The sequence below is a fragment of the Rhopilema esculentum genome, chromosome 4 (assembly GCF_057945365.1).
Source record: "Rhopilema esculentum isolate cy_ngs chromosome 4, ASM5794536v1, whole genome shotgun sequence".
Taxonomy (NCBI): domain Eukaryota; kingdom Metazoa; phylum Cnidaria; class Scyphozoa; order Rhizostomeae; family Rhizostomatidae; genus Rhopilema; species Rhopilema esculentum.
In genome coordinates, this window is record NC_142818.1 from 9,244,546 (window position 1) to 9,272,280 (window position 27,735).

Below are 27,735 nucleotides of genomic sequence, written 5' to 3' on the forward strand. Positions count from 1 at the left end.
AAGGGGACACCTACCGTTAATCCTCGAATTAGCCCCCTGGGGGCTTAGTTCTTTTTTATACTTTGGATGAGGGCTTATACGAGGGGGGAGGCTTATAAAATTGTTGTAGATGTTATGAAGACATTATTAAAAGACCTCCTTCATTTTAGTAAAAATTTTTTTAATGAGCATTTAATTATTTCTTACCAAAAGTATGAATTTGTTGTGGTAATTCAATAAAACGGCATAGGCAACCTCAGATGGCAAAAAATCATCAAATGGAGGGGTCAATTCAAGAATTTACAATAGCAGTGGGGGCTTATTTGAGGGGGGCTTATTGACAATTTGTAGTTCTAGGGTGGGGGCTTTTTTGAGCGGGGCCAATTCGAGGATTTATTGTATGTGAGTGGAATAGAAAAATATTGAATACAACAGGGTACATTTTATGAATTTTACAGAAGCAATAACATAAACAGATGAATATAGCTGTCAAAACTAACAACGAAGAAACGGTTTCATTTCAAGTATGGAAGTCCCTAATTATCCAAAAAACAAGTATACTAGACTATCTGAATGCAAATAGAAAGTTTGAAAGAGCAAAGAAGCGTAAAACAAGGGGAAACTGTAGGGCACCAAAGAGCTCCTAAATAATCTAAAAATTATACACAGTATCATTTGAAATTCTGCATTTACTACCGTTGATACAAAATGAAACAGTTCCATAGTGCTGTTGCCAATGGTTTACAAGTTTTTGTTTATCGTTTACAAGGATTTTGTTAAAACTAATGTCAATGTATGATAAGCATGCACAAAGAATTGAGCATCTGGTGAATTCCTCAGATATGTCAGTGATATTGCATGATGTCATTTTCAGAATAGTTAATGTTTTTGTCCTTACCAAGATTTTCATGAGTGCTTCAGCCATATTTGAGTCAAGACATTCATTGCTTGACAAATCCAGTTGTTTCAGAGATGTCAGATTTTCTAGGTTCCTTGTGGGAGAAATTTTATACAATAGAAGCTTGTTACATTACGATTTGATTTTAGGAATAAGCAAGGGTATGAGTATTGTCATAAGAACTGACATTGGCCAGGTAAAGAAGTTATTTTTAACACTTGGAACAGGGGTAAACTTTACATGAATGGAAATAAAACCAAGATGTTCTAAGGAATATCTATATCAATTTAATATTGGGCTGCTGTGAAACATTCTGATGGTGAGAGTTAGAAATCATTAAAATATTTATATCATTCGTTGTTTCTGTGAGTTGAGATCATTGTAAAAAAATTGGCAAGTATTCAGAGAAAATATGAAGTGCCTTGAAGAACTGAAAACAAACCGGGTGGCTTACAAGGGCCAAGGAAGACGGGCCATGGCACAATCTTTTTAACTGCATAGTTACATATTTTTCACAGTATACTTTTACATCCCAATGGCACACTTTCATATTCCTCATGACCAACTTTATATTTCACTTTCATTTCTTTTCATTTCATGTCATTTCTAAGGACACACTTGTATATCCCTATGGAATACAGCACATTTTCATATTTCTAATAGCACAGTTTTATATTTTCATAGGACAGGTAGCTAACATGTGTTAGTTAGTTCAGATACATTTGCAGTTGGATATACATGTTTGTTGATACTAACCACAGGCCTTCTTGAAAGCATTGCACAGATTTTGCCTTATTTAAAGCCTTAATTGAAATACTGTTTAATGGAGTCATTTTCATCCAGTCGGAGTCATCCATCTTTACTTTATAATAACATGGAAAATAATCATAGTGGAAGTGAAAGTTTGCTGTGAGAAATGTTAAACTCTGTGCTGTGAGAAATATAAAAGGTGCCATGGAATTATAATAGTGTGCCGTGGAAATAAATAACTGTGCCAGTGAAATATATGACTTTGCCATGGAATTATGTAACTGTGCAATGGAATCTACATCTGTGCCATGGAAATATATACTGTGTCATGGAGACATATAACTGTTGCATGAAGAAGGACTGTTGTGGACATCGTGGGCCACCGTCTCTTTGTCTAATGTTTGCAGAATAAACTCGAAAAGCTTACCCAAATGATTCAAGCAGTTGTTCAAGGTTGCCTTCCTGAAGAGAAAGGATACCAAATATAGCAACAGGTTTAAGTACTTAACAAGATATGTATATGTGGAGAGAATATAATGATAAGAAGGCATAATTGAGATTTGTTATCCAAAATGGGGGATTAGCAAATTGTGAACATAAAAGAAGCATTTGAGACGATGTCAATTGGATCTAATACTAGCCTTGGGAAAGCATCCAGACAGATTGAGATTGATGATGCTGAAAGGCAGCGCAAGGAACAAATTCCGTATTGCAAGTCTGTTGCCAGACAACGATAAACTTGTGAGATTTTGACAACCTAGGAAAAATTACATATAAAATAAAAAGTTTCCCTGTAATAACACATCTGAACTCTCTAGAACTACAGTGGAATCTTGATATAAAATGAACTCTGAAGGGGATCAGAAAATAGTTCCTTATATCAGGAGTTTGTTAAACCGTGAGAAAACGTTTTTTAGGTTTTTTCGCAGTACACGCCTAAAATAACTCTGGTGGGCTTGTTTAGGCTGTCTCAAACTTCTGTGCACATTTTACTCTAAAAACCAAGCTGAATTCAAATACTACTAATGATTAGTCATAGAAAATGAAAATCATTAAGTCCCTCTTATAATTTTGGACATACAAATTGCCAAAGCAGATATCACTTCACTTTTAGGTGGGGGCTGGATGACGTTTTCGATTTCTTCACATTCTGTTTGTCTTTTTCTGCTTCTTCATCTGGGTCTCAAAAATTTTTATTGTTGCTTGTTGCCAATGTCTCAGTTGTAAGAAGGTATACGTTAGTGTACTCATTAACAGTAATTTCTGATGCGATCAAACTTTTATCTCGTGCTCTGAGCCTATCAGCCAGGGCTTGAAATGTATCGTCAGCATGTTTTAACGAAAATAATGATTTCCACAAGATAAAGTGATAAAAGAACACCGGAAGTTAATAATTAAAAATAGCAGATGAAACATTTATGAAAAGTTCGTTAAATGGAGGGTAATTATGATGAAGGGAGCAAAAATTTGGTTCATAATATCGAAAGTTCGTCATACCCGGGGTTCGTTATACCCAGAGCATTTGTAAGGAGTTTGTAAGGCAGAATCCAAGGGACCAGACTTTTAGTTTCTTAAACCGAGAAGTTCGTTATAGCCGGGGTTCGTTATGTCAGGATTGCACTGTATTGAATAATAGCACTTACTATAAAGGTATGCTATTCACAGAAATTAAATACCGGAAGAGTAAATCAATTACTTGTTGAACTCCTAAACCTGATCAAAACGTAAAAGGGAAACATTTTCCTTGCTTATTCTCTGAATGATTAGGTATTAAATATCTTGTTAACAGCAAATTTTAAGATTTTGAGCAAAGAACAAAGGTTCTTCTAAGGTTGGTAGTTTTTGGGCCCTGTTTCTTTTTTACGTCTTTTAACCTTTTCTTCCACCTTTTTGCGGGTTAGGAGGTATGACTGCCATTTTAACAACTTAGCAACTTTACTCAGAATAAACGGAAAACACCTTAAAATCATTAGTTCGCTTCTATTGGTTAGTCATTCTTTGCAGTTAAAGGTACATAAACCCTTGATGTAGGTAAATAAAGTAAAGACAATGTAATAATTTATACAATACCTTTCAGAGTGGAACAAAGTCTCAAATCAGAGAATAAACTAGTAGGAAGTGAGCAGTGATCCAAAACCAGCTTGGACAGTCTTGAGCAGGAATTCATTAACTTGATTAATGATTCAACTACTATCGTTGAGCAGTCCAAATTGTTGAAACTGAACTCTATTTCTTCAAGTGGGTGTCCCTTGAAATGAATTTAATAACACAGTTTTTATTATATTGTCTTATTGTGCCATTTCTAACCCAAGAAGAATAATTAATTTCGCACTGAAGTATGTCAAATGGTTCTACAAATGAAAAAAAAAATTGGCAAAAAAGTTAACTTTATCCCAAGGCTATGTAAAAGAATGACACAGCTATGAATGTCAATTTACTTTATTCTATTTCATTGAAACGCAGCAACAATGCAGTTTTTAACATGGCAATATTATCTTGGAATACAAATGACGAAATAGCAGCATAACAGTCATTATATTTGACTCAAAAGCTTTCATTTACATTTCGAATGAATGTCATGCTGCTCTGTCTTCAGATGAATATCACACGCAATTGGTTTTAGTTTGAAACAAGAAATCTAAATCTTGTTGCACTTGGAACATCAAGGCAACAGGAATCGTAAAAGTATAGCTCAAAAGTAGTTAAGAGCTCTTGGATAAATTTGCTATTGTGTTTGCAACCACGTCCAAATCTAAACTGACCCAAATGATTAAACTGGGTTTTGATTAAAGGAAATTTCACAAATAAAAATAGCATTGTATGATTAATATTGTATGAAGTACTTTCCATTGCAATATTTATTAATCTTCTATTCAAACCATGCAAAATCCATTAACGCAAGATTGAATAATAAAATTGTGGAAGAAATGTCTTAAAAGACAGGAAAAAATGTACAGGCAAGAGGAGAATATCTATTCAGGTGCAACGAATCAATTATATCAGGATAGTTTGTGAACATCAAATCTCACTAATGTTAAAACATATCTTATCCATATTCAGTTATGGCTAATGTAGCATATGCAACAACTCATATTGTTTCTTTTTTCAAAGCATAATACATAGTATGTAATTCTAAGTTTTCCAAGTTTGGCCTGAATTTTGCTAATGTGGCCATCACATTGCTAAATGTGACACATATCTCGAAACCTCTAGAAGATAAATTCAATGATTGATATAATCAAAGAATCAAGCTTTACCTTTTCCTGGTGGTCTTGAAGCCCAGAAAAATATTTTGACCTACGACGTAATGCACTGACAACTATTTGAAGGCTGTTTGAAGTTGTTCCCGTGCAAGAAAGATTCAAGGCTTTTAGATTTGGTAGGTAATTTATTGAATCACACAGAAATTTGATTCCTTCATCACCTGAAATCAGACAGACAAGATGAGAGGGTGGAGAAATGTTAGAGGCACTCCTTACTTCGGAGTTGGAATTTTAAAACAATGATAAATTGTAGAACAATAATTCTATCGCTGTCTCCAAATTTTCTCCAACTACCCAGAAAGACTTTAAATCCTATAGGGGTATGTTGACTGCTTCAAAAAAATTTTCAATGGCTTTCAAACCTATTAAGGAAAACGTCCTATGGTTGAAAAAAATTGGCTTGAATACTGAAAATATCAAATGAAAGTCCAAGGTGACAAAGTTCTTAGCTGGTTACTAGATCGTATCTAATCATACTAGATTGACATCTGATTGTATCTAATCTATTTCTTGCACAATTTGACAGCACCTATTTCTTACATCTTGAAAACATACGAATTGTTTACAGCAATTTGAAAAAAAAATTACAAACAAATGAGACAATGCTAAAAGCAGAGTTCCAAATGGCATAACACAAACAAAATCTTTTCGAAGAAGAGCAGCTTATTTCAGAATCAAAATGCTGATGCAATTAATGCTTTTACAGTGCTTTCGAACCTGCTACTTTTTAAAGAACTACCAGAGAACCCTTAAGGGATCTAGATAACAAACCAACTAGATCCAAGGCAAACTTCGAATAATAAGTTAAATGGTACATTCATCTGATATTTTCTTTGGATACAAAATATACTTAAAATACAAACCTACGAAATTTCCAGTTACGTCAATCTTGCTAAGGTTCGAATGGCCAGCTATCGATCTGCTGAGAGCTTTCAGATGGGGATTATCCAAGTTGAAATCTTGGAGTGACAATTGATTGAGTTCATTTTCGAGGGACATTGCTTTAAGGATGTCGTCACGTATACCTGAGGTTAATTTTAAAATGAAAACATGAATAACGCACTATATCTTCGATGATAGAATTTATTTCCAGCATTGAAAGTCGAAATTCATAATTTAATTCTAGCTATCGTAGGCCAATAAGCATCATACACTAAATGTAAATAAAAGATATTAAATAGCTTTAATGATAATAAAGTATATTTTCCCTAATAAACGATTTGTAAAAAGTAAACGTTTTACAACATGACTAAAGCTTTTTGTCTAACACTCTTCAGAGTATAAAACGTCAGAATTACAAGGGTCAAAAAGATCAAAAAAGAAAACATATACCCAGTTGTGGATCAAATAGGCCGATCAGAAATACGTGACCACATGACCAATATAGTTATCCAGTCAGTAACGCGTGTCGCCAAAAAATTAAAAACGCTTAAACTTCAAACGTGAAAAAAAATCCAATTTAGCATTCTTTAAAAAGCACCACAACGAACACCTCTCTATGCATCTTTAATTGACGCTATATGAAGGCAAAATCTTCTTCTTCAATATGATTTGCTCAATGATGATAGCAAATAAATGTTCTGAATTGCTGTGTCTATTTGGTTGAGGACAATTTCTTTGAAACATGAACATATTTTTCTAATTGATGAAAAAACGACTGGTGATTCATGGTAAAACATTTCAGTTTCGAGTATCATTCTAGTGGCAATTACCGCCGGGTCTCTCTTGCACCTTATTAACACAATGAGAATCATCCACCATTATTACAGTCAAGGCGAAAAGTAAAGGAGATACACACCAATACCCAATGCAGTACATTCAGTTTGGTATTTTTCACAGAGAGACCCTGAATTCCAGCCAAGGACCTCACCGATCACCTCTTCATTGTTTCCCAATACATCAGTAACCAAATCAGTTTCACACAGACAGGCGCCATCTGTGGTTTTCAGCTTCAGTCTTGGGGTAACTCCGTGTGTTGAGGAGTAACGCTGGCTTGCCTGTCAGAGAGCCGTACATATTCATTAGCTACCCTCAAAAGAACATTAGATAGGGGATGATTCAACAGCGTTTATGCTTGAAAAGAATACTAGCATCAAAATGTATTATTCTTTGACATATCCAGCTGGCAAAACTGACAACAGATTACAAATCAAAAAGATACAAGGCATCACATGCACATTCAAGAAACATGCATATAAATAACCAGGGTCAGATTTACTGAAAATTAGGATCAGTTTAAGAAATATTGGCTGGCTGAAAAAATAGGCTTTCAATTAATTCTTCTAGAAAGGATGACATATTATCGCCGATATACTTCACAATTATTTACAAGCTCAATTTTCAAGAGCAAGGTTTTCAAAACGGATCGCCTTTTTAGCAAATAAATACAATGAAACAGCTAAAAAACAACTTAGGCCGAAAGACTACAGGATGAGCTCGATTTTAGGTGTTTCTTATAAAAAAACAAATCATAGTTGGTAGTCTTCTTTCTTAAAATGTTCTAAAATCTGGGAGACTTGTTGAGCGAATGTAAGGCTTTCATATCTGCTATCATTGTGGTTACAGTCCCTAAGAGAGATTGCAGGACTTAGAGCTAAAGGAAAAATACCTAAAAAGTATTGCGAAAACGGACAGAACAAAAATGCAAAAAAGTTGTTTTTAGATCTTTAACGTAGCTACGAGTAATAAGTGACAAACCTGGTCAGAAAGCCATTTAATAGTCTTCCTTTCTCCATCTTCAACACAGGGAATTAAAAGTTGTTCCTTGTCGATCCTAACTCTGACACGAAGACTTGGTGCCATCATAGGCTGGTTGACCTGGCGCAAATCAAGAAGATCAAAAGTATTGCTAGCTTCATCAGGGAAATGGGATATTGTCCCTGATGAACACGCACCATTGTTAACTGTAAAGCTGCTTCTTACAGCGCCGTGGCTAGCCTGGTTGGACTGACGATGGGACGAAGTTGCATAGGTACCAGTTATTCTGGTCTGTTTTTTACGTTTGGGCTTCGATGCTATTGACTGTAGTCTGGGTCCTGTGTTAGTACTGTTACTGGTTGGCCTATAACTAGAAGAGACAGAGGAGCTTCCGGGGATGGTTATTTTCTGTTGTGTTGATTTCTTACGGGGAAAACCCTCGATTCTTCGTTTCTTCCTGGCTTGTTTTTGACCAACATCATCAATAATAAACCCATCAATCAACTCTTCTTTATCTGAATCAGATTCTGATGTAAATGGAGTGATGTGCTCACTGCTTGAAGGGTAGTCATTCATGCCTTGACGATGGGACGGACCTGCGACTAGATCGTTAGTGTCGACCTGAACAACATCAACACGACTTTGCACATCGAATACGTCAGCAGAGGATTGTTGTCGAGCAGCAGCAACATTTCCCATCGGCTCAAGTGGTTTGATTGGTGAATGCATGACAGGTCCATCCTCGTCCATGGATGCATATGTGCTGTCTTCATCCGTACCGCCTTTATCACTAACTGCATCGTCAATATTCGAACTGGCCTTTTCAAAACTACGACTTTGCGTGCTCTGCGCTTCGCACTCTGCCAATGGATTACCATTAGCTACATCAGGCTCACCAAACAGCGGCTGGTGATCGTTGTAAGCCTGGTAGTCTTCTGAACAATCATCGATTCTTCCACGCCATCTCCTGGAATCCCTACCGGGAACCTTTGCAATTCTAGGAACCGGCATTTCATCATCACTACTCTCCGCATCCTCTTCAGCAAACTGTTCCAAAACGTTTTTGTATCGGTCTCTAAGCTGAGGCTCTGAGCTTGACTTGTTCATTGTCCGTCTGAGAAAATCCCGCACGTCACGCCTGCTCTGAAGAAGTTCGGATTCAGAACCTTCAAGCTCCTCCTCATCGGCTTTGATTGCCAACTCTACTAAATCGCGTGGTGTGCGACCCTGAAAGAAAGTTTATCACGTTGGTAAAAATTTGGAAAAAAAAACAGTTAAATAATTTTCTAACTTTTTTGGATATAGAACAAGCAAAATTAATCAAGGGTTAAGTAATGTGATTAATGGCCTCTGTATGAGCCTCTGTTTCGCTACTGCCTCACTTGATGGACACTACAACAGAGGCAGTAGCGAAACAGAGGCTCATGGAGGAAGTCTATGGCTTTAAGTCATAAAGGACTAGGGCAATAAGGCAGGCAGAAAATGGAGAGGCGACGAAAGGACAGACAGACAACAGCTAATAAGACTCTGCATTTAGAAATGTCAGTGTCTATCTTGCTCTTACCACAATAGCTGGTGCATGTTCATCGCTCTAGAGTTCTTTTAAATAAAAACAAAAGTTCCTTGCCCCAGTTGACTTTGAATAAAATTACAACAACATCATACCCTGGTATCACGGGCAAACGGGTTTGCACCGTGCTTGACAAGCAATTTCACCGTCTCTAAATGACCATTCTGGGCAGCATCGTGTAATGGTGTCACCTGAGCACAATGATCACCTCCCGTATCGTTGACAGATGCACCATAGGCCAAAAGCAAGGCTGCAATTTCTAAGAACGCAAGGATGGTTGAAGGCATCAAAGGACAATGATATGAATAATGCTTTTCAGGGCAAAGCACGCTTTTATTGTATTTGTTGCTACCTAGCATCCGAAGGTAGTTTTTAGGACACTGAGAAGCTATGCTTATCGAGCAGTGTCCTGGTCCTTCCTCTCGATGTGACCACTCCTCTTGATGTGATTCCTTCGCCTGGAATTACAGAGAGCTGGCGACTCTCCTCACTCTGGGTGAGAGTTAGGTCATGCCAGAGACTCGAACCACGGACCCTTGGGTCTGTAGTAAGCGCCTCTAACAACTGAGCCATCCTCGTACTATCAACATAGCACGCAGAGCTTCATATTAACTAAGGTGCGAATAAAGTAGTAGATTTACAACAGGTAGTATTTAAAAAGTATTGGGAAAGTGCTGGCGGAAAAGTTACAGAAATTGTAATTACAAATTGGCAACATAACCCATTATAGTAAAGAACACACTAAACTCTTCAATTAAGTAAGTGTTGAGCTGTCGCCGATTGGTCGAAGCAAGGGACCAATCAAACGCATCATTTATATCATGAAATGACCATCAGGAAATGACCAGAAAATACAAGGAAAAATAAACAACATCTTTTGATCATTACCCGATGTTTTATGATCTGAGGGTTGGACAAAATTATTTTTTCCTGCCACAAGTGACAGGTTCGAGTCCTGCACTGGTTGCGTCCCTCGCTTACATCTTCTCATAGCATACTTTCTCAAATATTGCTTTGCACTCAAGTACTTTATTATGGTGCAAAACATTTTGCTTTTAATGCCATCTCTAGCATTCTTTACATATCTATTAAAATGACATTGGTCTATATCTTGTAACGTTTCTTCACACAAAGTGGTAGCAGTTTGCTGTTCAAGGTCCGTTCCTTAAATCTCTTAAACGTGGCTATTAATACTTTAATAAACATCTGTAAGAAACATACCCGAGTGTCCAAAGTTGCAAGCTTCGTGCAATGACTGCCAACCACAGAAGTCTCTGCTATGAACACTTGAACCCTAGAACCAGCAAAAAACCTTTAGTACAAAAGCAATTATCTAGGAGCAAGAAAAAATCACAGTTATTTACAGTGTTGTTAAGAATTTTGCCAGCTGCAGAATAAGAATAAAAACTTCCCCACATTAAAAAAAAATTTACAATTAATGGCAAGATAACGGGAGTAACAAAAAGAGGTAAAATGATGGCGTCATAAATATATATTTCAAGAACTTTGAATATTGACAACATCTTTCAAAATAACACTATCAAATACCTCTGACTATTTGCATTGAGTCAAATATGTTGAAAGCTCGCTAAAATATGACAAGTTAAATTGCGACCCTCATTAAAGAATACTCTATTTTGCCTTATTCATAAGTTTTAGAACCAAGACCCAATAAGGTTACGCTTGTGTTTTTTACAGGCAGTCCGTAATATAATTGACTGAATTTGCACTTTTAGCCGAATTTCATGGCCTTCTTTTAGATTAGATGGACCAAATTCAGAGGTTCAGAGAATAGATTTTTATGACACCACTACCTCCTATCCTTTATGTGGCAAAGAATTCAAAAATGGCTCAACAGTCATGTGCTAGCGTTTCTGTTTGGCCGATTTCGATCTATAACTTCATCTATACTTCTCGGTGTGGAGTTTTCGATCTATATTCTGACGTTCTATACTCTGAAGAGTGTCAGGCGAAAGCTTATGATTCAAAATGTTTTTTTTTCAAAGCCATTTTTAAATGATAACTTTGTGGCATTCTCCTTAAATTACGAAACTTTAAAGAACGGAGTTAAAGCATTCAAAAATTTTAAATTAAGAAAGTCAACTATACGAAACATTTAGGTTTCGAACTAAAAGTTTGAATTAGCAATAAAAAATCCTGGAAAAAGTTCCGGATATTCACCAGAAAATTGTTATTTTTTGTGTTTCTATACGCTTCTCTATTGGATAGCGTAGTTAATTGAAAGTCAATGGATAGTGATGGAAAGTCTCCTTTCCTGGCATGGAAAAAAGAATTCCTTTCTTAGTTTATCAAATCGTTAATAGCTTTTGACAAAAATACAGTTGTGACACAGTTCATTTAATCTTCAATTGAAACACCGAAAGTCCTATAAACTTAAAGAAAACTATAATAATGACAGAAAAACGACAAAGAAAAACGAGCAATTGGAGCTTACAGTTTGCAAAAGCTCTTTAACTCTCTGTAGGTTTCCACTGATGCAGGCTAAATGCAACGGAGTTTCACCTCTTTCGTTGACTTTACTTGCCTTTATATGATAATAAAGTATAATATATGATAATAAAGTACAATATATGATAATGCATTTTAAAATAAAGTTAGCTATGAAAAAATTAATGGAGTGCCATTGTAAAATGAATCTGTAAACACGCTCATGTACAAATGCAAAACAAAAATCTGGATGCGGTTGGAGCAAGTCAAAAACAAAGATTTACTATAATCTTAAAACTTAAGACCTCAGAAACCAGGGTAAAGCAGTTTTGTGCTTTCAAAAAACAGTCAGCCATGTTTTTGTCTTCCTCCCTGAAACAAATATGAAAATACCTTACCATAAAAGCCTTCTAGAATAACTTCTAAAGACGTTTGTTGAATTACCTTGGTCCGCCTTTTATTTTTGCTTTTTCTTGTGGTAGTTTCTTCATCTGATGAATCTGCAACAAAAAAAAACAAGGTTTTATTATTCAACTCATCCAAGTAACCATGAAAGAAAATACTTCTAAACACAAACAATATATTATTAAAAACTTTGCTTGCTATTGCTTTTTGCCACAGGTTCTTTCCTACAAAACTTACACCGATCCCGTGCCCACATCAAAGCCTTAAATGTTACACAAACCCTTCCTGGGCAAATTTTAATTTTAGTGTTGCTTTAGTCAAAACGCTAGAGATTATGACATGAGGTGAAAGCATAAAAATTTGGTATAACAGACCAGAAAATTCAAGAAGTCCCTCCAGATTTTCACTCTCTTCTTCCTTTATGTCTTGAGAATCTTCTTCCATGTCTTCATCATACTCTTTTTGTAACTTTGAAATCTTCTTCACGATTTCTTTGTAGTCCTCATCCATGCCGAATTTTCGGTAGGTCTCTCTCAGCTCTTTATAGACCCGAAGCTGTGGAAAAGAGGCATTCAAAAGGCTCTCAGTCATCTAATAGCAAGAAATATTCAATGATAGTCAAGAAGACACAGCAAAAGTCTCCCAACTTGGGAATGCTTCAAAGCTCATGAAAAATATAGGATCCAAATGGCAAATATATTATAAATGATAGGTTGTATATTATGGGGATTGAACATCTTCAGTTGACTGTTTCTATAATATCAGTATTTACAATGTAAAGCTTTCCTCGAGCCCCAAAAAGACAATGGCCTTTTTGAAAGGTAGTGATCTCTTCATAATACGCCTGTATTACGCAATAAAGAAACCCTTTTCCCGCGGATTTATCTTACAAGTAGATGTTTTCGCTTAAAAAACAAAATATGCGTCTTTTTACACTGTCCAAGGCTTTAGTTAACTGAAACTATTAAACCCAAGACTTTTCTAAACATAGTCTTTCATTCGGTTTATTTCTAGGCAACAAACCTAGTATTAATGATTGAAAAAACATAGAGTAAACGACCAGGAAATGATTAATTTCGTAAATGCCTATTCTGCAAAATGGTGACAACAATATCAGTTAATCAGGCAAGAAGAAGCATTTGAGCCTTGTGTGCCAAAAGCAAGTAGGTGAGAAGCCTGGCTTCATTCTGGTGTGCCGTCTTATTGGTGTTAGCTAGCTTGTTTGCTAGCGACATTGGCCGTTTGAAATAAACAGCAGCAGAAAACTTTGCTTGAAGTGGCTTCTCTTAACTGAGAAATTAGAGTTACCAAAGGATACGTAGTTCTTTCCAGCTATCTTTCAGCAACTTAACCACATTTTCCCAAAATGACTTTACACAATTGTCTGAAGTCTGAAGAATCATAAGTCAAAACATAATACACACCAGACATGAGGCACTGCCAGACTTTTCTGCACATTCAACTGCCTTTGAGTATGCTTGAATAACAATCCCTTGTTCTTCCTTGCTGTCTTCCAAAAGTTTTGCCATTGCTGAAAATGTTGCACTTATCTACAAAAAGAAAAGGACAGCTAGCGTTTATTTTACGAATCTTTTCATAAATAAATACTTTCACGAATCTTTTCGCAAAGGCCTAAAAGTGTTGCTTCTATTGCCACTTTCATTCACAGTGCAGCTCTAGAATCACCAAATTTCGCACAATTGAGACCCTTTCACACCTACAGCCGGGTTACTGTTCCACCTAAGACTTATACAGCAGCGAATAGTATGAGATTATATGGTATAAATAAATAATCGAAATAAGAGTGGGCAGCAGTACAGATTAAAAAAATTTTGTCGGACTGTCTACTAAGAGCATATTTGTATCATTGTGAACCGACCTGTAAAAGATTTGGGTATCCCATTTACCAAACATCAAAACGGTGGCAGGCACGGCGTGAGGAAGCTCGCAAAAGAAAAGGGTGTTTTTAATGTAATACCACAAAATTCAACAAAGTAGCTTGTTGTGTGCCAGTTTTGTGCAATTGATTTGGCTGAGTATGAAAATACAGAAAGAGACATTTGAAACTCGTGTACGGAAAATAAGAAATTTTTATATCTCTGAAATAGAGAAAGGTCTTCAAAGTATTACCTCTTTGAAATCGTTGTTAAGCCCAGCAGAGTTTCGGAGATCCAGTTCCTTTTGATAATATTCCAAAGCATTTTGCACCTCTCCATTTTCAGCATAGGTGATTGCAAGTGATATGTAAACTGCTGCGATGACACGGTCTCCCTTGTCTAACTTGTGGCACAGTTCAAGCTGCAATCATTGAAAGTGATTCCCTATCATTGAAGCCTTAAGTGGTTCAAATGATTAACGATGTTGAATCATTTGATATCTGTTCCTTTAATCAGAATGATACTGATTTGTGTGGCCAAGAAAAATCAAAGGTTATCTAAAAGCAAAGGCTTGTGATGTTTCTAAAACAGAACGGAACAGCTAGCAAAGAGAAGAACGGAACCAACTGCGCCCCAACAAGAGTAACCTCGTAGAAAAAACATTTTCCCATTTCACAGTAGCAAAATCTTTTCGAAAAATTCAAGGGAAAAAATCCCCGCTCTTATGTAAGGGATACTCGCACTTTGATAATAATTTCTAGGTGCAGCCTTTGGAGAAACAGAGGAAAGAGGCTGAACAGTATCTCTCTAGCAGTTTTAGCAGAAAAGTGAGCTTCGACTTTGGCCAACTATTATTTAGGTTGCTATAGAGGGTTTTTCTACTCCTTTTCGTTGGTTTATACTATTGGCATGCCAGTAGCCTTTCTTCAAGATTGGTGTTCAAAGCAAAAGTGTACTTTGGCAAAAAGTGATCATAACTTAATCTAAAGTCAAGTTTTGCAATTGGCTGCATAAAAAACTACAATTAGCAACCAATTTGTATTATCTTAATGATGTTACCTGCTGTTTATAATATCCTAAAGCTTTCTCTGGAGACTTCGCTTCACTGAAGACATCCCCCAGTTGCTCAACAAGCTTTAGTCTTACGTCATCGCTTACGTCACCTTCAAGCTGCTTCATACACTTCTCACCAGTTACCGCTGTCAAATTTCAAAACATCGCAGCTTAATATCATTTTCACCGATCTATGCTCTTTTATTATTAATCACATATTACGACAGAATTCGACTAAAAACAGTTTTTAATACTCTTCTCTGTGTGATTAAACAGTTTCAATGTTCATAGATTTCAAAGCATTCTAGTTGAAAGCGTCTTTTTTCTCAGTATTTCAAACTTTGAGGAAAACGATTAGGTGTAAAATACAACTTTAAAAGACCTTAGAGTGCAAAATCCTCTCAGTTTAGAATATCTTTGCAGCAAGATCAGAACCGGATGGATTAGGATAAAAGAGAAAATTTGTGTTTATGTAAAATTAGTGGAAGATAAGCTGTCTAAAATCCTACCAGAACCAATGGGGGCTTGAAACGTCCAAGAGAAAACAAATAAGAGCCTTTAATACTTTGATTTCTGTCAAAGAGCTCAAAGATTATTTTCTTCAAAGATTTCAAATCTTTAACCTTTGAATTGTATAAACGAAGTACTGATTTTGTGCATGCAAACCTAATCTTGATAACCAATGTTAAAGTCCATTTTGAAGATCTTACCGATTTTAAGTGATTCCAACAGCGTTTTTCGGTCACTCTCTAGCGTGGGTGGATGCATTTTGTATGACTGTCGAATTAGATTGACTGCATTTTGAAACGCTCCAATTTTTATAAATGTCTAGCAGAAAAATTGGATATCAATTTTGTTAATTTATCGTTCAAAAATGAAGGGAATTTCAACTTTGTCAATTAAGGGGGAAAACTAGCTTCCATAGAGGTTGAAAACAAGCTTCGATGTCTTATTAGTTAAAGCTTGAGAATCAGCATAATTGCTAACAGAAATCAGGAAGAATCTTATATGCTTTATGATTAAAGCATTTATATCTTTACTTGACACACTCTTAAAAGGGCCAGTTGCATAGTGGCAAACACTGGGGAAAGGAGCTGTATATGTTATCTTATTATCATGCAGCTGGCCCTTAAAGGCAGTCAACAGAGACAGTGCAAGCGGTTTTGTAACTTTCTAGTGTGGACATGCGCAGTCAAGGTTGATTAGAAAATTTATTACGTGAATAGTGAGTTTTTTCTTCTTGAGGTGTGTTATAGTAATATTTGATTGACAATTGGCTTGAGCTACCCTTTTTATATGTCGATTGCCTTTTAATTTCTTTCTGTCTCGAAAATGCATATCGATATGAAAATAAACTGCCTAACAAACATACTTGACCAAGCTGAAGGACTGCATCTGCTTCCATAGTTTTGCTCCCTTTTTCCTTTGCAATATGCTGCGCTCTTTTAGCATGCCTGAGAGACTCTTGCAACTTCTGATTTTTTGCTGTCACTCCAGATAATGACAAATAGCATCTATACATATTGTCCTTAAGCCCATTTTCCCTGAGAGAGAAATAAGTGTATTGAAGGGTGAGCAAAAAATTAAATCATTTGGGCTCAAATTTGCCAGTAGAGGGGAGGGAGACAGCAAATTCTTTTAAGCACTTTTTGTCCTTCCCCCGGCTAGACAAGACCCTAACACACACAAAATATTGTGCCCAGTGCACAGGAGTGCGATTAAAATCTTTTCTGTTTACTCTGGGTAAAAACAACCCTAGGTAAAAAGCTAGTTGCTTTTAAAACCCGGCACCACTTCTTAAAGTTTGGCTAAACTGACGTTTATTTGGATCTCTCTCTCTTTTCATACCTTCCTTGGTCTTTATCTTCTTACTGTATACCTACTTCATTTCCACAGTATCTTTAAAGAATCCCGTCGAGGAACGAGTGTAGAAGGAAGGCAAAAGGCTGCTTCATAATGAGGGTGATAACAACGAACACGCACATTTATAGTCTGATTATGACAGTTGTTTCTGTTGTTGATAGACAGTTGCTTATGCCAAGTAAAAATATTTTTAAAAAATTGTTTTTAGTGTTCCTACTTTTATCTAGATTTGAATCAATAACAAAAGTAACAGGGATTACTCTACTACTCTGTATTTGTTTTGCTCCCTTTTCGTACAACTCACTTTTACTTCAATCCATTATCATCTTTTTGTTATTTTAAAGTACTCAGATTTATCTGTTTTCGCATCGAAGTAATGTGACTCTAACAACAAATACAAATTTTATCGGCGCTTTATTGATACCATTATCTGCCTCTGATAAACTATTTTTCTAGGTTAAATTTGGTGATATTTGAGTCGCCTGATTCGCTGCTAAGCTTCATTTACTTTTTAAATTTGAATGAACTTTAAATAGTTTCTTCCTTTCTATTTGCTTTTGGTGATAGATTTTCTGACTCATGTTGAATTAGGGTGGCTACCTCCCAACCACCATAACTTCTGCCATTGAGACACCTCAGCAATCCTTTGTCTTCCTGGAGGTGAATATACAATCACTCCTAGTAGCGGCAAATACCTTATTATTTCACTGGAGCAACAATTACGAAAAATGATTATCCCTGCATCGAGCAATAGAATTCAAGACTACCTTGATGACACAAGTGCTTTTTCCATATACACTTCAGCCTGGTCCAATTGATTTCTCCATTCATATACCAAACCAATGTTTAGACAAAGCCTTGCTCTCATCTCAAGCATCTCCTTGGTTGATACTTTGTCTCTCAATTTATTAGCCAAGCTAAAACTCTTCAAATAAACATCTAAAGACTCTTTTAAGCATTTTTCTCTCTCCAAGTCCGTACTGCAACTGTCAGACATCAAGAATAGGGTTCTCCCTAGTGTTGCAAGAGCCCTCTGCTCTTCAACTTTGTTTTCCAGTGACTCTGAAACCTAGAAATGATAAAGGATAGATTATATACTTAAACCATATACAAATGAAACAGCTCAAACCCATGTAAAGGAAATGGTGCATCCCCTTGGTATTGCTGAATCAATGCAAGTAGAAAGGAAACATTATTTGCGAACAAAAACATTCTTATAGAAACGTTAATAACCTTTGAAACACTGATTGGATTCATGTTAGCTTATAAATATCCTGACAAAAGCCAAAGTTGCTTCTGGTTTTTGGTACAAACATTCTTGATCTTTCTGATCAGCAAACCTAGTCATTTTCCTATCTATTTTTTCCAATATAATTTGATAATATCACTATCATTCAACAATAAAGTGAGTTAAAACTGGAAGATCATTGGAAAAATTCTAAGCTTTTAGAATCTTAAATGACACATCATTAGAAATGTTAACAGCAACATTTCATTTGTCTATACTAAACTGATAAAAGAGCTTAACTTCAACACTAATACTTCTCAGTTTTTGCATTTTTAAAGCTTTTTTATTAGACACTGGCTAAACAATATGGTTCAAGGAATTAGAGTGGAACATTGCAATGATACATAAATTCATGTGTTAAAGCAAAAGAAGTGAATTGTGGGACATCTATTGTTACTGTTTGATGATTAATAATACTTCTATGGTATGACTTGTCCTCAACTCATGTTGAGATCTTTGTTGAACTAAACATGCACTGTAATTTTTTTGTAAATATCCTTCAATGAAAAAGTCTGGATGGCCGAACAGTTTACCTTGAGAAATTTCCTCTGATGTTTTAGAGCTCCTTCAAAGTCACTTAATTCACACAGACACTCTCCAATTTTCCTATGTCCAACTGCTGCACCAATATTGTCATTGGCTACTTCACTGCAAGTCACTTCTTCTTTATGCCATTCAACTGCTTCAGAATAAAATCCTAACAAAATGCAAAAACAATGAAGAAATTATGATAAAGCAATTTGCATCCTGAATTAAGAGATTGTTGTCCAGCATCAACTACTTACAAGTTATCAAGGTGAAACCTATCAACTTTTTCAACTATATATCATCTTAGAAATTCCATAGAAAACCAGATGGAAAGGTTTACATTCACTCTGATGCCAACAAAGATGAAACAATATGAAACTAAAAATTGATGCTGAGATCTCTCAACATTATTCTATCATTAACTTCAATTTATGAAACAAAGATTGTTGTATTTTGTGGTGTAATGCCCAATAGATCAACTGACAGGGGAAAGTTCTAATGAAAGCTTGAAATTGTTACAGGGGTTAGAAAAGTTCTTAACATTATATGAAATACATCAACTATGAAGATTTAAATACAAAGCTTTACCATTAGTTGACAAAAGCTCCCCTGCACTGTTACAGAGCCTTGATGCTTCAGCAAAGTCACTCTTACTTATTGCTCTTGTCTTCTTCTTCTCAATTTCTAAATAGAAAGAAAAATTCCTCATACCTGGCAAATCTGGCCGTCACTGCAGATTTTACACTGTCTGTTTATGTTTTTAATTATTCAATTAATGTCTTATGCTTTACCCAGTGTGGAATCTGTGTAGCTTATCCCAAAGATATCCGGCAAAGACTAATGGTTTTCCATTGTCTTTCTATTGTTCTTTTATGTATATCTGGCATGAGCTTCACATGGATTCCACCCTGGTGCTGTAGCCATTAGACTTAAGAATACTAAAATGCGTCAAAAGTGATTAACTAAAAGAGTCCAAGTGTGAGTTCTCATCAAGTTGCTCGGTTCATTTTTAATACGAAAATTATCTAATCAAATTCTTGTCTTAAATACACAATTTTCAACGGATTTCAACTAAACAACCCCCCCCCCCCCCCTTCCCCCTGGTCTAATTCAACTAGGACAACAATTATTTGTTGATGATGCCCCTTTCCCCAATGATTGCAAGTTAAACTCTAAGCTGTTACTTAAAATCTTCAAATTCATTCAAAACACCCAAGTGTATATGTGAACATGCGTCTTTTCTCTCTAGGGTGTCATACCAATGCAAGCGGGTACCAAAACAGTTCAACCTATATCAGTTAGTTATTTTGGCTTTGAAGCTAAAACGGGACTCTTGTATTTCAAAAATAAACTAAAACTTGATACATAGAGCAAATAACATATGCGATATGATAAAACCACCTCAATTAAGCCTCGACAAAATGAAGTGTCTGGAAAAAAGTACCTTTTAGCTCCCGGGACAAACTAGCTGCAGTAGCCATGTTTTCCTCCTGCGCCTATTCTTTTCCCGCTTCTTCTTGTTTTCTCGTACCAGACCCCCAACTTCGAAAAACTTGGAGTGAATATCGACCAGAGACCAGAGGTTCATTGCTTGTTTGGTAAAAATTTTCACAGGGTTTCACGAGGGCTTCTGGTGGCCTTTTCACGGGACCACAGAATAAGGGACAACAGAAAACTTAGTCCAGGGGTGTCCAAACCACGGCCCGCAGGCCAGTTTTTGTTGACCCACAACAAGTTCTGAAAATAATACTAAATATGGCCCACACAAAGAGTTAAACCCAATCGATTATTTTATAATAACTGGATCATCTGAATACCCTGAACAAGAGAAAAAAATGCAAAGAACATCTGGTGCCACACTTGTATGCCGTATGTGTAATGCTCCGCTTGTTTTAGACACGTACACAGGGCCGGCGAAACGTATTTGAAAGTGGGGGGGGGGGCCAAATATGAAGGTCTTGAGAGGGCTTAGGTTGGGCCGCCACCATGGTTGGCGGCAAGAAAATTTTAGGATTATTGTATTTTAGGGACGGCCAGAGACTGTATCTAAAATTGATTTTTACTGAAGGAAAATCCGAGGCAATATCTTTAAGCTTTGTTTAATCAATATGTACAAGTTCAACAAAAACAGGAGAACTATTAACTAAAATAAAAGCAAATTAAGCAAATTGTACACTTGGGATATTGTTTTGTAACATCTGATCTTAAATATTTTGGAAAAAAAGTGCTTTTAACAAAAATCAAAAATAGTTTTAATAGAATTTACAATTGCGTCTAGATTTTCTTTGTTAGTAGGAATGGATTATCGATACAATCAAGTGTTGAAGTTTTCTTGATTTTACTTTTTTAGAACAAATCTGCCCATTCTTTCTTTCTCGTGTCCTCAAAAATTTTCTTTTCGTCAGTTTCTTTCCCTTCCACATCGCTAGCAATTTCTCTCTTTTTGTAATGTTCCTGAGAAATTTGTTGTTAACAAATAGACCTTGTGAGCCACGTTTAGGCAATAGAAAAAACAAAACTCCGTCAATTTGTGCTGGCACCAAGTTATTCTGGATCAGGTTTCTCGATCTATTTCCTAAGCCAAGCTGTTTCTCATTGTACAACTTAGACAATGACCGATTTCTTTGATCTTATTTCCCATATTCAAATTTATATATATATCTTCTATGGTAGAGTCATAGCAACCAAGCTAAATCTAAAGGCATATGTAAGGGATTACTAAACACAGTTACTTACAGAATGCTATACTACATTTATTTCCACTTTTGCCTAAAATTTTCCTTTAGCTCTGCAGAAAAGTGGGAAAAGAAAGCACCTTCAATCGGAATAGGCAGTAACGGAGCCTTGCGTTTATTTCGCGGACTTTTCTTCATTGCACAATCTACACAAGAACGACACCAGTGCTCAATATCTTTGTACATTCCTGGCCAGTAATATCTCAAACGAACCTTTTCGTAGGTTTTCTCCGAGCCAAGGTGTCCGGCAGTTGGGTCATCATGAAGAGAAACAAGAATTACATGACGGAGAGGCGCAGGAATGACGACCTGAGTACATAGAGACTTAGCACGACGCTTTCCAGGTGTCCATAGATGACAAAGGATTCCATGTTCATCCAAATAAAAAGAATCGATAGACATCAATAACGCGCGAGCTTTAGTGTCACTACTTGGCAATTCTGACGTTTCTAAATACTGAATTATGTCAGCAAGATCTTTGTCTTGTCGTTGCAATTTATGCAAGGTAGATGGTGGTGGACAAGGATGGTCGACAACTGCTACTGGTAAATCGAGAGAGGAGACTTCATGAGCAGAAGGAGATGCAGAATAGACGCGACGAGAAAGTGCGTCTGCATAAAACAAGCAAGCTACTTTATAATAAGAAAACAGCCAATAAGAAAACAGAACATGATAACAGCCAATTAAACACTAGAACAGAACAATAGTTAAAAAAGCATAAAAGTTAATAAAACGATGTTCACGCTGATACCCACGTGGACCAGCACGTGATAGAAGTTCGACCTTCGTACCGTAACACATGCAGACACTGCATACCTTGCGGTCAGCATCAGAACAGACCAGCCAAACCTGCAATTCACCCATGGATGCTTCCAGAGAAACCCTGGAGTAGATTACACCTTGACCATGCGATCAATTTCATGGGTACAAACTGGTTGCTGCTTACAGATGCATATTCTAAATACCAATGCATCCATCCCACACAGTCCGTTTCAGCCAAAGCTACGGTTGACCTATTGGAGCAGGACTTTGCGCATTTCGGTTACCCACACACCTTAGTAACAGATAACGCTTCTGCATTCATGTCAGTCGAATTCCAGACTTGGTATAAAGAGCGAGGCATCGTCCTCGTCTTCGTCTTCGTCTTCGTCTTCGTCTTCGTCTTCGTCCTCGTTCTCGTTCTCGTCCTCGTCCTCGTTTGTGTCTTTGTCCTTGCCTTCGTCTACGAGGAAGACCAACCCATAGTATTCTATAAACATTGTCTATAAGAAACTGACTCAAAAAATGCTGTATCGCCTTTCTACCATTATAATAACCGATCTGACTCTTTAATAATCAATCAAATGATAGAAAGTCATTGGTCACTAATAGAGCAACAAAAAGTGGAATATCACAAGCTTTTTCGCTGTAATTGTGTGCTAGTAAAAGATGCTGACTTAAAAGGCAATCGCAGTACGTATCCTGATAATAAGACTTAAGTGAGGCTAATTTTGGCCTATGAAGTTTCTAGAATTACTATGAGATATATGCTCAATAATCCATTAAAAACAGCAAGATTTTTGACAAGAAAACTAGATAGAAAAAGAACTGGACGAAGACCTATTAAATTGCACTATTCGAAACTCAATGTCTATGCTTGAAGACGAACAAAGAACATTTTGAAGAAGTTTTTATTAAATGAATTTCTTTTAAAACCAGACGGCATAACATTATTCGAGAGGGAGGCTCTTTCAACGCTCGATGCTTAAAGTGGACTGAATCGAATTACCGCGGGTAAATTACTGTATTCACAATTTGAAATGCAAAATATTTTTTAAAATTGGAGGGCACTTCTGCTGCATTTATGCCTCTTGGTAAAGGCTTTCGTTTACAGATTCTTTGACTTAATACTTCTGTTTAATTTTTTTGAAACAGGGCCCCCATTTTCTTGCGAAGCAAACAATTTCAAAGCTGTAAAAAGGCGAAAAGTGCCTTGGCCCCCAACTTTCGTTAGCTTTGGCCCCCCTCTTTCAAACTTGTGGCATTGAACCCTGTGCAGCAGTCAAAATCAGCAAAAAGCTTGACTTAATGAGCTGATGCATTTTTTAAAATCATTCCTGCAAATTAGGAAATGGAGAGACCCTCTTGAGGTATACCAAGTTCTTCAAAATGTTTCATAAAATTTGCGTAGATGGGCAAAAGAATCGATCGAACAATGCTTCACGATACCTGTCATCAACCTTTCTTAAATATATAAGTGCTTTTTGTCACTTTTTGTCATAGACGTAGATAGACTTAGGGGGGGAGGGAGGCTCCAGGGCTTGAGCCCGTCCTGGCGAAGATTTGAGGGGCTCAACTCCCCTTGGGAAACAAGGAAGTTGGCTATCGATTTGCTAGCCAACTTTTTCATATTCTTGGTTTCACGGATAAAAATCATCTCAAGAGATTTAATCAAGATCAAATAACAACGATAATGAACAATGTAAAAGAAAATCGTCTTAGTACAACCAGAATCCTTGACAAAAACGTTGAGACAAAATGCAATATTTTTACTTTTCTACTTTACCTTGCCCCTGTAAATTCGAATCCCGCTCTTTTCCCTGAAGCAATGTTGGATTTGTAGTTCTATCATTTCTTCTCCAAAATCATGCATTCAACATTGAATTTGGGAAGGGGGGGAACGTTACTTTTTTTAAAGGAAAGTGAAAATATAAGCTTTCCTTGAAAAGTCTGAACCATTTTTGTCCGGGATTGTAGGTCTCGTTCTACACTGTGCCGTTGGCAGCCACCATTAGCAATTGCAATTAATTTTTGAGCCCCTCCCCCCTGGAAAAAATGTAAGTCTGCGCCTATGCTTTTTGTTTATATTTTGGCACCGAGAATACACTCAACTCATTAGGAAACTTGTTACTCGCTGAAACGTAAGTAAATGCCCAAGGATTGTGCTTGAAGAAATTTTGCCAGTGAGATGGACAGGCTTGGCTTATTTTCTTGGGTCCAACGTTTTCGTTTTTTTTGCCTTTTTGAGAAGTAAATTTCCGATTTATTTTATGGGATTGAAATTTTCATAACTATTTGTACCCCTTCGAGGACAATTTGCGCAATAAAACTTAAGAGTATCCAAACTGGGCCTGCAATTATTTGGGTCATGTTTCGAAACTTGTTTATATATTAATGTAATTCTAGCTACCATCCTTGCATTGAAAATGTTAGAAACTGAGGTATGATAGAGTTTCAGCAAGGTGCTTATGCATACTCTTTACCAGTGGCGGACACCTGGGGGAGGAGGGGGGTGCTTGCCCCCCAATACTTTGGAGAACAATGGTCTTTTGTTCTAAGACAATGAGAAATGTGATGTCATCTTATCAAAACAATAGACTTGCCCCCCAATATTTGACCAAGTGTCCACCCCCTGCTCTTTACCCTTTTAGGTTCATAATGGATAAAAAATACCTATGACAGCATTTGAGCAATGCAAAAAGTTCATAAGGAGCTAATTAGGAATTGAATGTCTAAACAAAGCTGACTGGGAAAAATGATGTTGACACTTGAGTTCATTGGTATTAAAGGCAGAAATAAGCTGTTTGCCTGATACCTCGTAATCTCATGTGTGTCAACCACAAAGCTTTCATAAAGACATCAAAATGCAACCAATTTCTGAAGACACATTTTTAAAATACAACCAGAAGACAAAGCAAAGATAAATGCAAAAAACTGCATTAAAATTTTCAATGCAACAACATTTTAAAGTCTCTTGGAAGTTTTAAATTTGATAATTAAGCATTTAAACTGACATTGTAAAGACACACAACAGATACAAAAAACAAAATTATATACAGCAACGGTTTTAGGGGGTGCAGGGCCAGAGCCCAGAGCTGAAAACATCAGCAATTATTTTTATTTTCATTTTTAGGTGAGGGGCCCCTTCAGGCTACCACAAGCATGGAACCTAGAGCAACAGCCCCCCTGGAGCTAAAAGAAGACAAGCACCCAATAATTGGTCATTATATTTAGGGCTGCGATTTATTCTTTTGTATTGCTCTCATGTGAAAACAGCAAAAATTATTATTTGCTAGATAACACATTTTTTTCATAGTTTAGTTAAGTGCATTCAAATATAGTATAATAAACATAAGAATGTTTTAAGTTGGTAGCATTCACATTCCCAGTTCAATTTATAAACAAAACAAAAGTGGTAACATTCTTTGGCAATACACATTGTATGATAAAACAAGGTTGGCTGTTCAGTTCAACAACTGAGCTAATGTCAAACAACTGGTCTTTACAATCAATTGTGTGCCTTTAAAAAGAATCAAATGCAGAAACTCAAGTTGAAAAATATCTAGGAACACAAGTTTTGATGCACAAAATCGATAACAAGAGAAAGAAATGCTCATAACATTTCCAAACATAAAAAACTAATCAAAACAGTAGCTAAGCACTGGCATGAAGTTTCAGCTACACTAAATAAATAGCTAATATATACACCAAGTAACAAAAAAGGTAAATTAAGCATCCTTGTGCAATGCATTGACTAAATTAATGCAAATTAATTAATTATTCTTACAATTCAAAAAAATAGCTTTACTCATTATTATAGAACTAAAATCATCATTATTATCTCTTTTCCCTCCTTATCACTAACTACCAAGACAGGTCAAATAATTTTTCTGAAATTCTTCATAGTGAACTTTCCTACTCTTCTACTTTTTCACAAGAAAAAATAAAAACAGAGTTGTATGATTTTATTATTGAGGTGTGGTAGCACTCTTATCATGTTCTGGTATTTTCCAATATTTAAACATACAAAATTTTGTGTACAAACCTTACTATTGGTTTATCTGGAAATCAGTCAAAGTTTGAGGTGCAGACTTAGTAAGATGTTTTGGCAAACGGCAGAATAAGGAAATGTATTTCAGTAATTTTCAAAACAATGTCGGTTTGGATGAAACACTAAGTAGTAAATTTGTCTGTATAATTTTCTGCAAACATTTTTTCTGCAGTGATCATCATTATGATTTTGGCTGCTGCAAAGACCATGAGTTGCAAGCCACAAGTAGGATCAAAGGCTGCAAGAAGAACATTGTGAGCTTTTCCCATGAACAGCAAAGATTTCTTGAAGTTCAAGTTAATGTGATTTTATCTACCAGTTAGGAAATTGAGACTTTCTTATAACTGAAAGTAAGTGAAGTTGTAACATGGTTTTTAGTTAGATACATCCAGTGTCTTATTAGCACAAGCAATATTAGCAACAATTTTTTTCACAGGCAACAAATTTAGTCTTACATATCTACATTAATAAATAGATGAATCATCTTCATATCTATTATAAAACATTTTCCCCTTTATGGATGGAAAGTTTCATTCTTGAAAGACCCCATGTGTTATTTAGCCCTCTGAGATTGGAGGAGTTATCCATCCATACCTTTCATGGGTCTTCACTAGTTTCTTGAATGATGACTCTGCTTCTTTCCTGCTGAAATCAGATTTTGATCTCTTGTCAATGCGCCCTTTTCCCTTTACAACAAGGGCAGCAAACTGCATGATTATTGCCTCCACAGTATAGGCACTACTCCAGCCAGAGGGTGTGAGCAGCTCCATGCAAATTGCTCCCCCATCAAGGATGAATCCACCATCAATTCTAGGTTTAACTACTCTCATAAAAGGAGGTGAGAACGGGAAATTGTCTGGAAATGTCAAGTTTAATAGGATATGTTCATGACCTAATTCTGTCATGTCTTGGTGCAATTCACTTTCAGGGTCAACTCTAAGAAGCTTCACATTCCATTCGTACAAACTTTCACCGACCAGCTCGGCAGAAAAGCAAGAGTTTATATCTCCACTCATTTTGGAAATTTGCAGATACTCTCTCATTAACCTTTTAGTGCGAAGCTCGGGCCTTCCATTGTTTCTTGCAGAGCTTGCATTCTTTGCCGACTTTTTTGGTTTTACTTGGCTTTCCGCATCTGTATTACCCACGCCGCCCCTTTTATCAACGCTGGGCTCCAAAACATGAATACCTTCCTTATTTTTCTGGTGACTTGCAACCGCCACTATTTCGCTACCACTAGATGCACTGTCTTGCTTCTTTTTGATCAGTTTCAAAAGAGCGGCCATTCTCTTTGATCATCCGCAGGCCTACAGACACCTTGATCTTGAAAGTTTTCGTGTGGCACGAAGATATTTTTCGTTGATTATACTCACTTTTGAATCAAACAAATTTAAAAAAGAAACTGCAAGTACCTGGCTCGTTTCTTTAAAGAAATGAATGGTCAAAAATCCCCACCATCCATTAATATATTCACAGATTTCCTATACATCTTTGATCACAGCTTTCTGCATCCTGCCATCCAAATATCCGGTTGATGCCGGCGATTTGACGTGCTTTGGCCTCGTTTACAC

General features: G+C 36.4%; 2 protein-coding genes across 2 annotated transcripts; both read right to left on the reverse strand.

Moving 5' to 3' along the window:
- Positions 1-165: 165 nt before the first annotated feature.
- On the reverse strand, positions 166-20,176 carry LOC135691289 (tonsoku-like protein). Its single transcript, XM_065209107.2, has 22 exons — positions 20,064-20,176; positions 19,208-19,303; positions 18,625-18,788; positions 17,571-17,872; positions 16,313-16,484; positions 15,651-15,768; positions 14,947-15,086; positions 14,141-14,308; positions 13,435-13,560; positions 12,385-12,565; positions 12,050-12,105; positions 11,613-11,702; positions 10,379-10,451; positions 9,253-9,416; positions 7,588-8,814; positions 6,689-6,887; positions 5,754-5,915; positions 4,885-5,051; positions 3,698-3,875; positions 2,269-2,384; positions 2,055-2,089; positions 166-971 (listed from the first exon to the last, which is right to left on the reverse strand). The coding sequence occupies exons 1-22, from the start codon at positions 20,098-20,100 to the stop codon at positions 632-634; spliced, it is 4,311 nt and encodes a 1,436-aa protein (XP_065065179.2). The 5' UTR covers positions 20,101-20,176; the 3' UTR covers positions 166-631.
- A 5,553-nt stretch (positions 20,177-25,729) lies between these two features.
- Positions 25,730-27,695, reverse strand: LOC135690628 (ubiquitin-conjugating enzyme E2Q-like protein 1). The gene has a single exon (XM_065208230.2). It carries the CDS (start codon positions 27,448-27,450, stop codon positions 26,722-26,724), a length of 729 nt encoding a protein of 242 aa, XP_065064302.1. The 5' UTR covers positions 27,451-27,695; the 3' UTR covers positions 25,730-26,721.
- Positions 27,696-27,735: the final 40 nt, after the last annotated feature.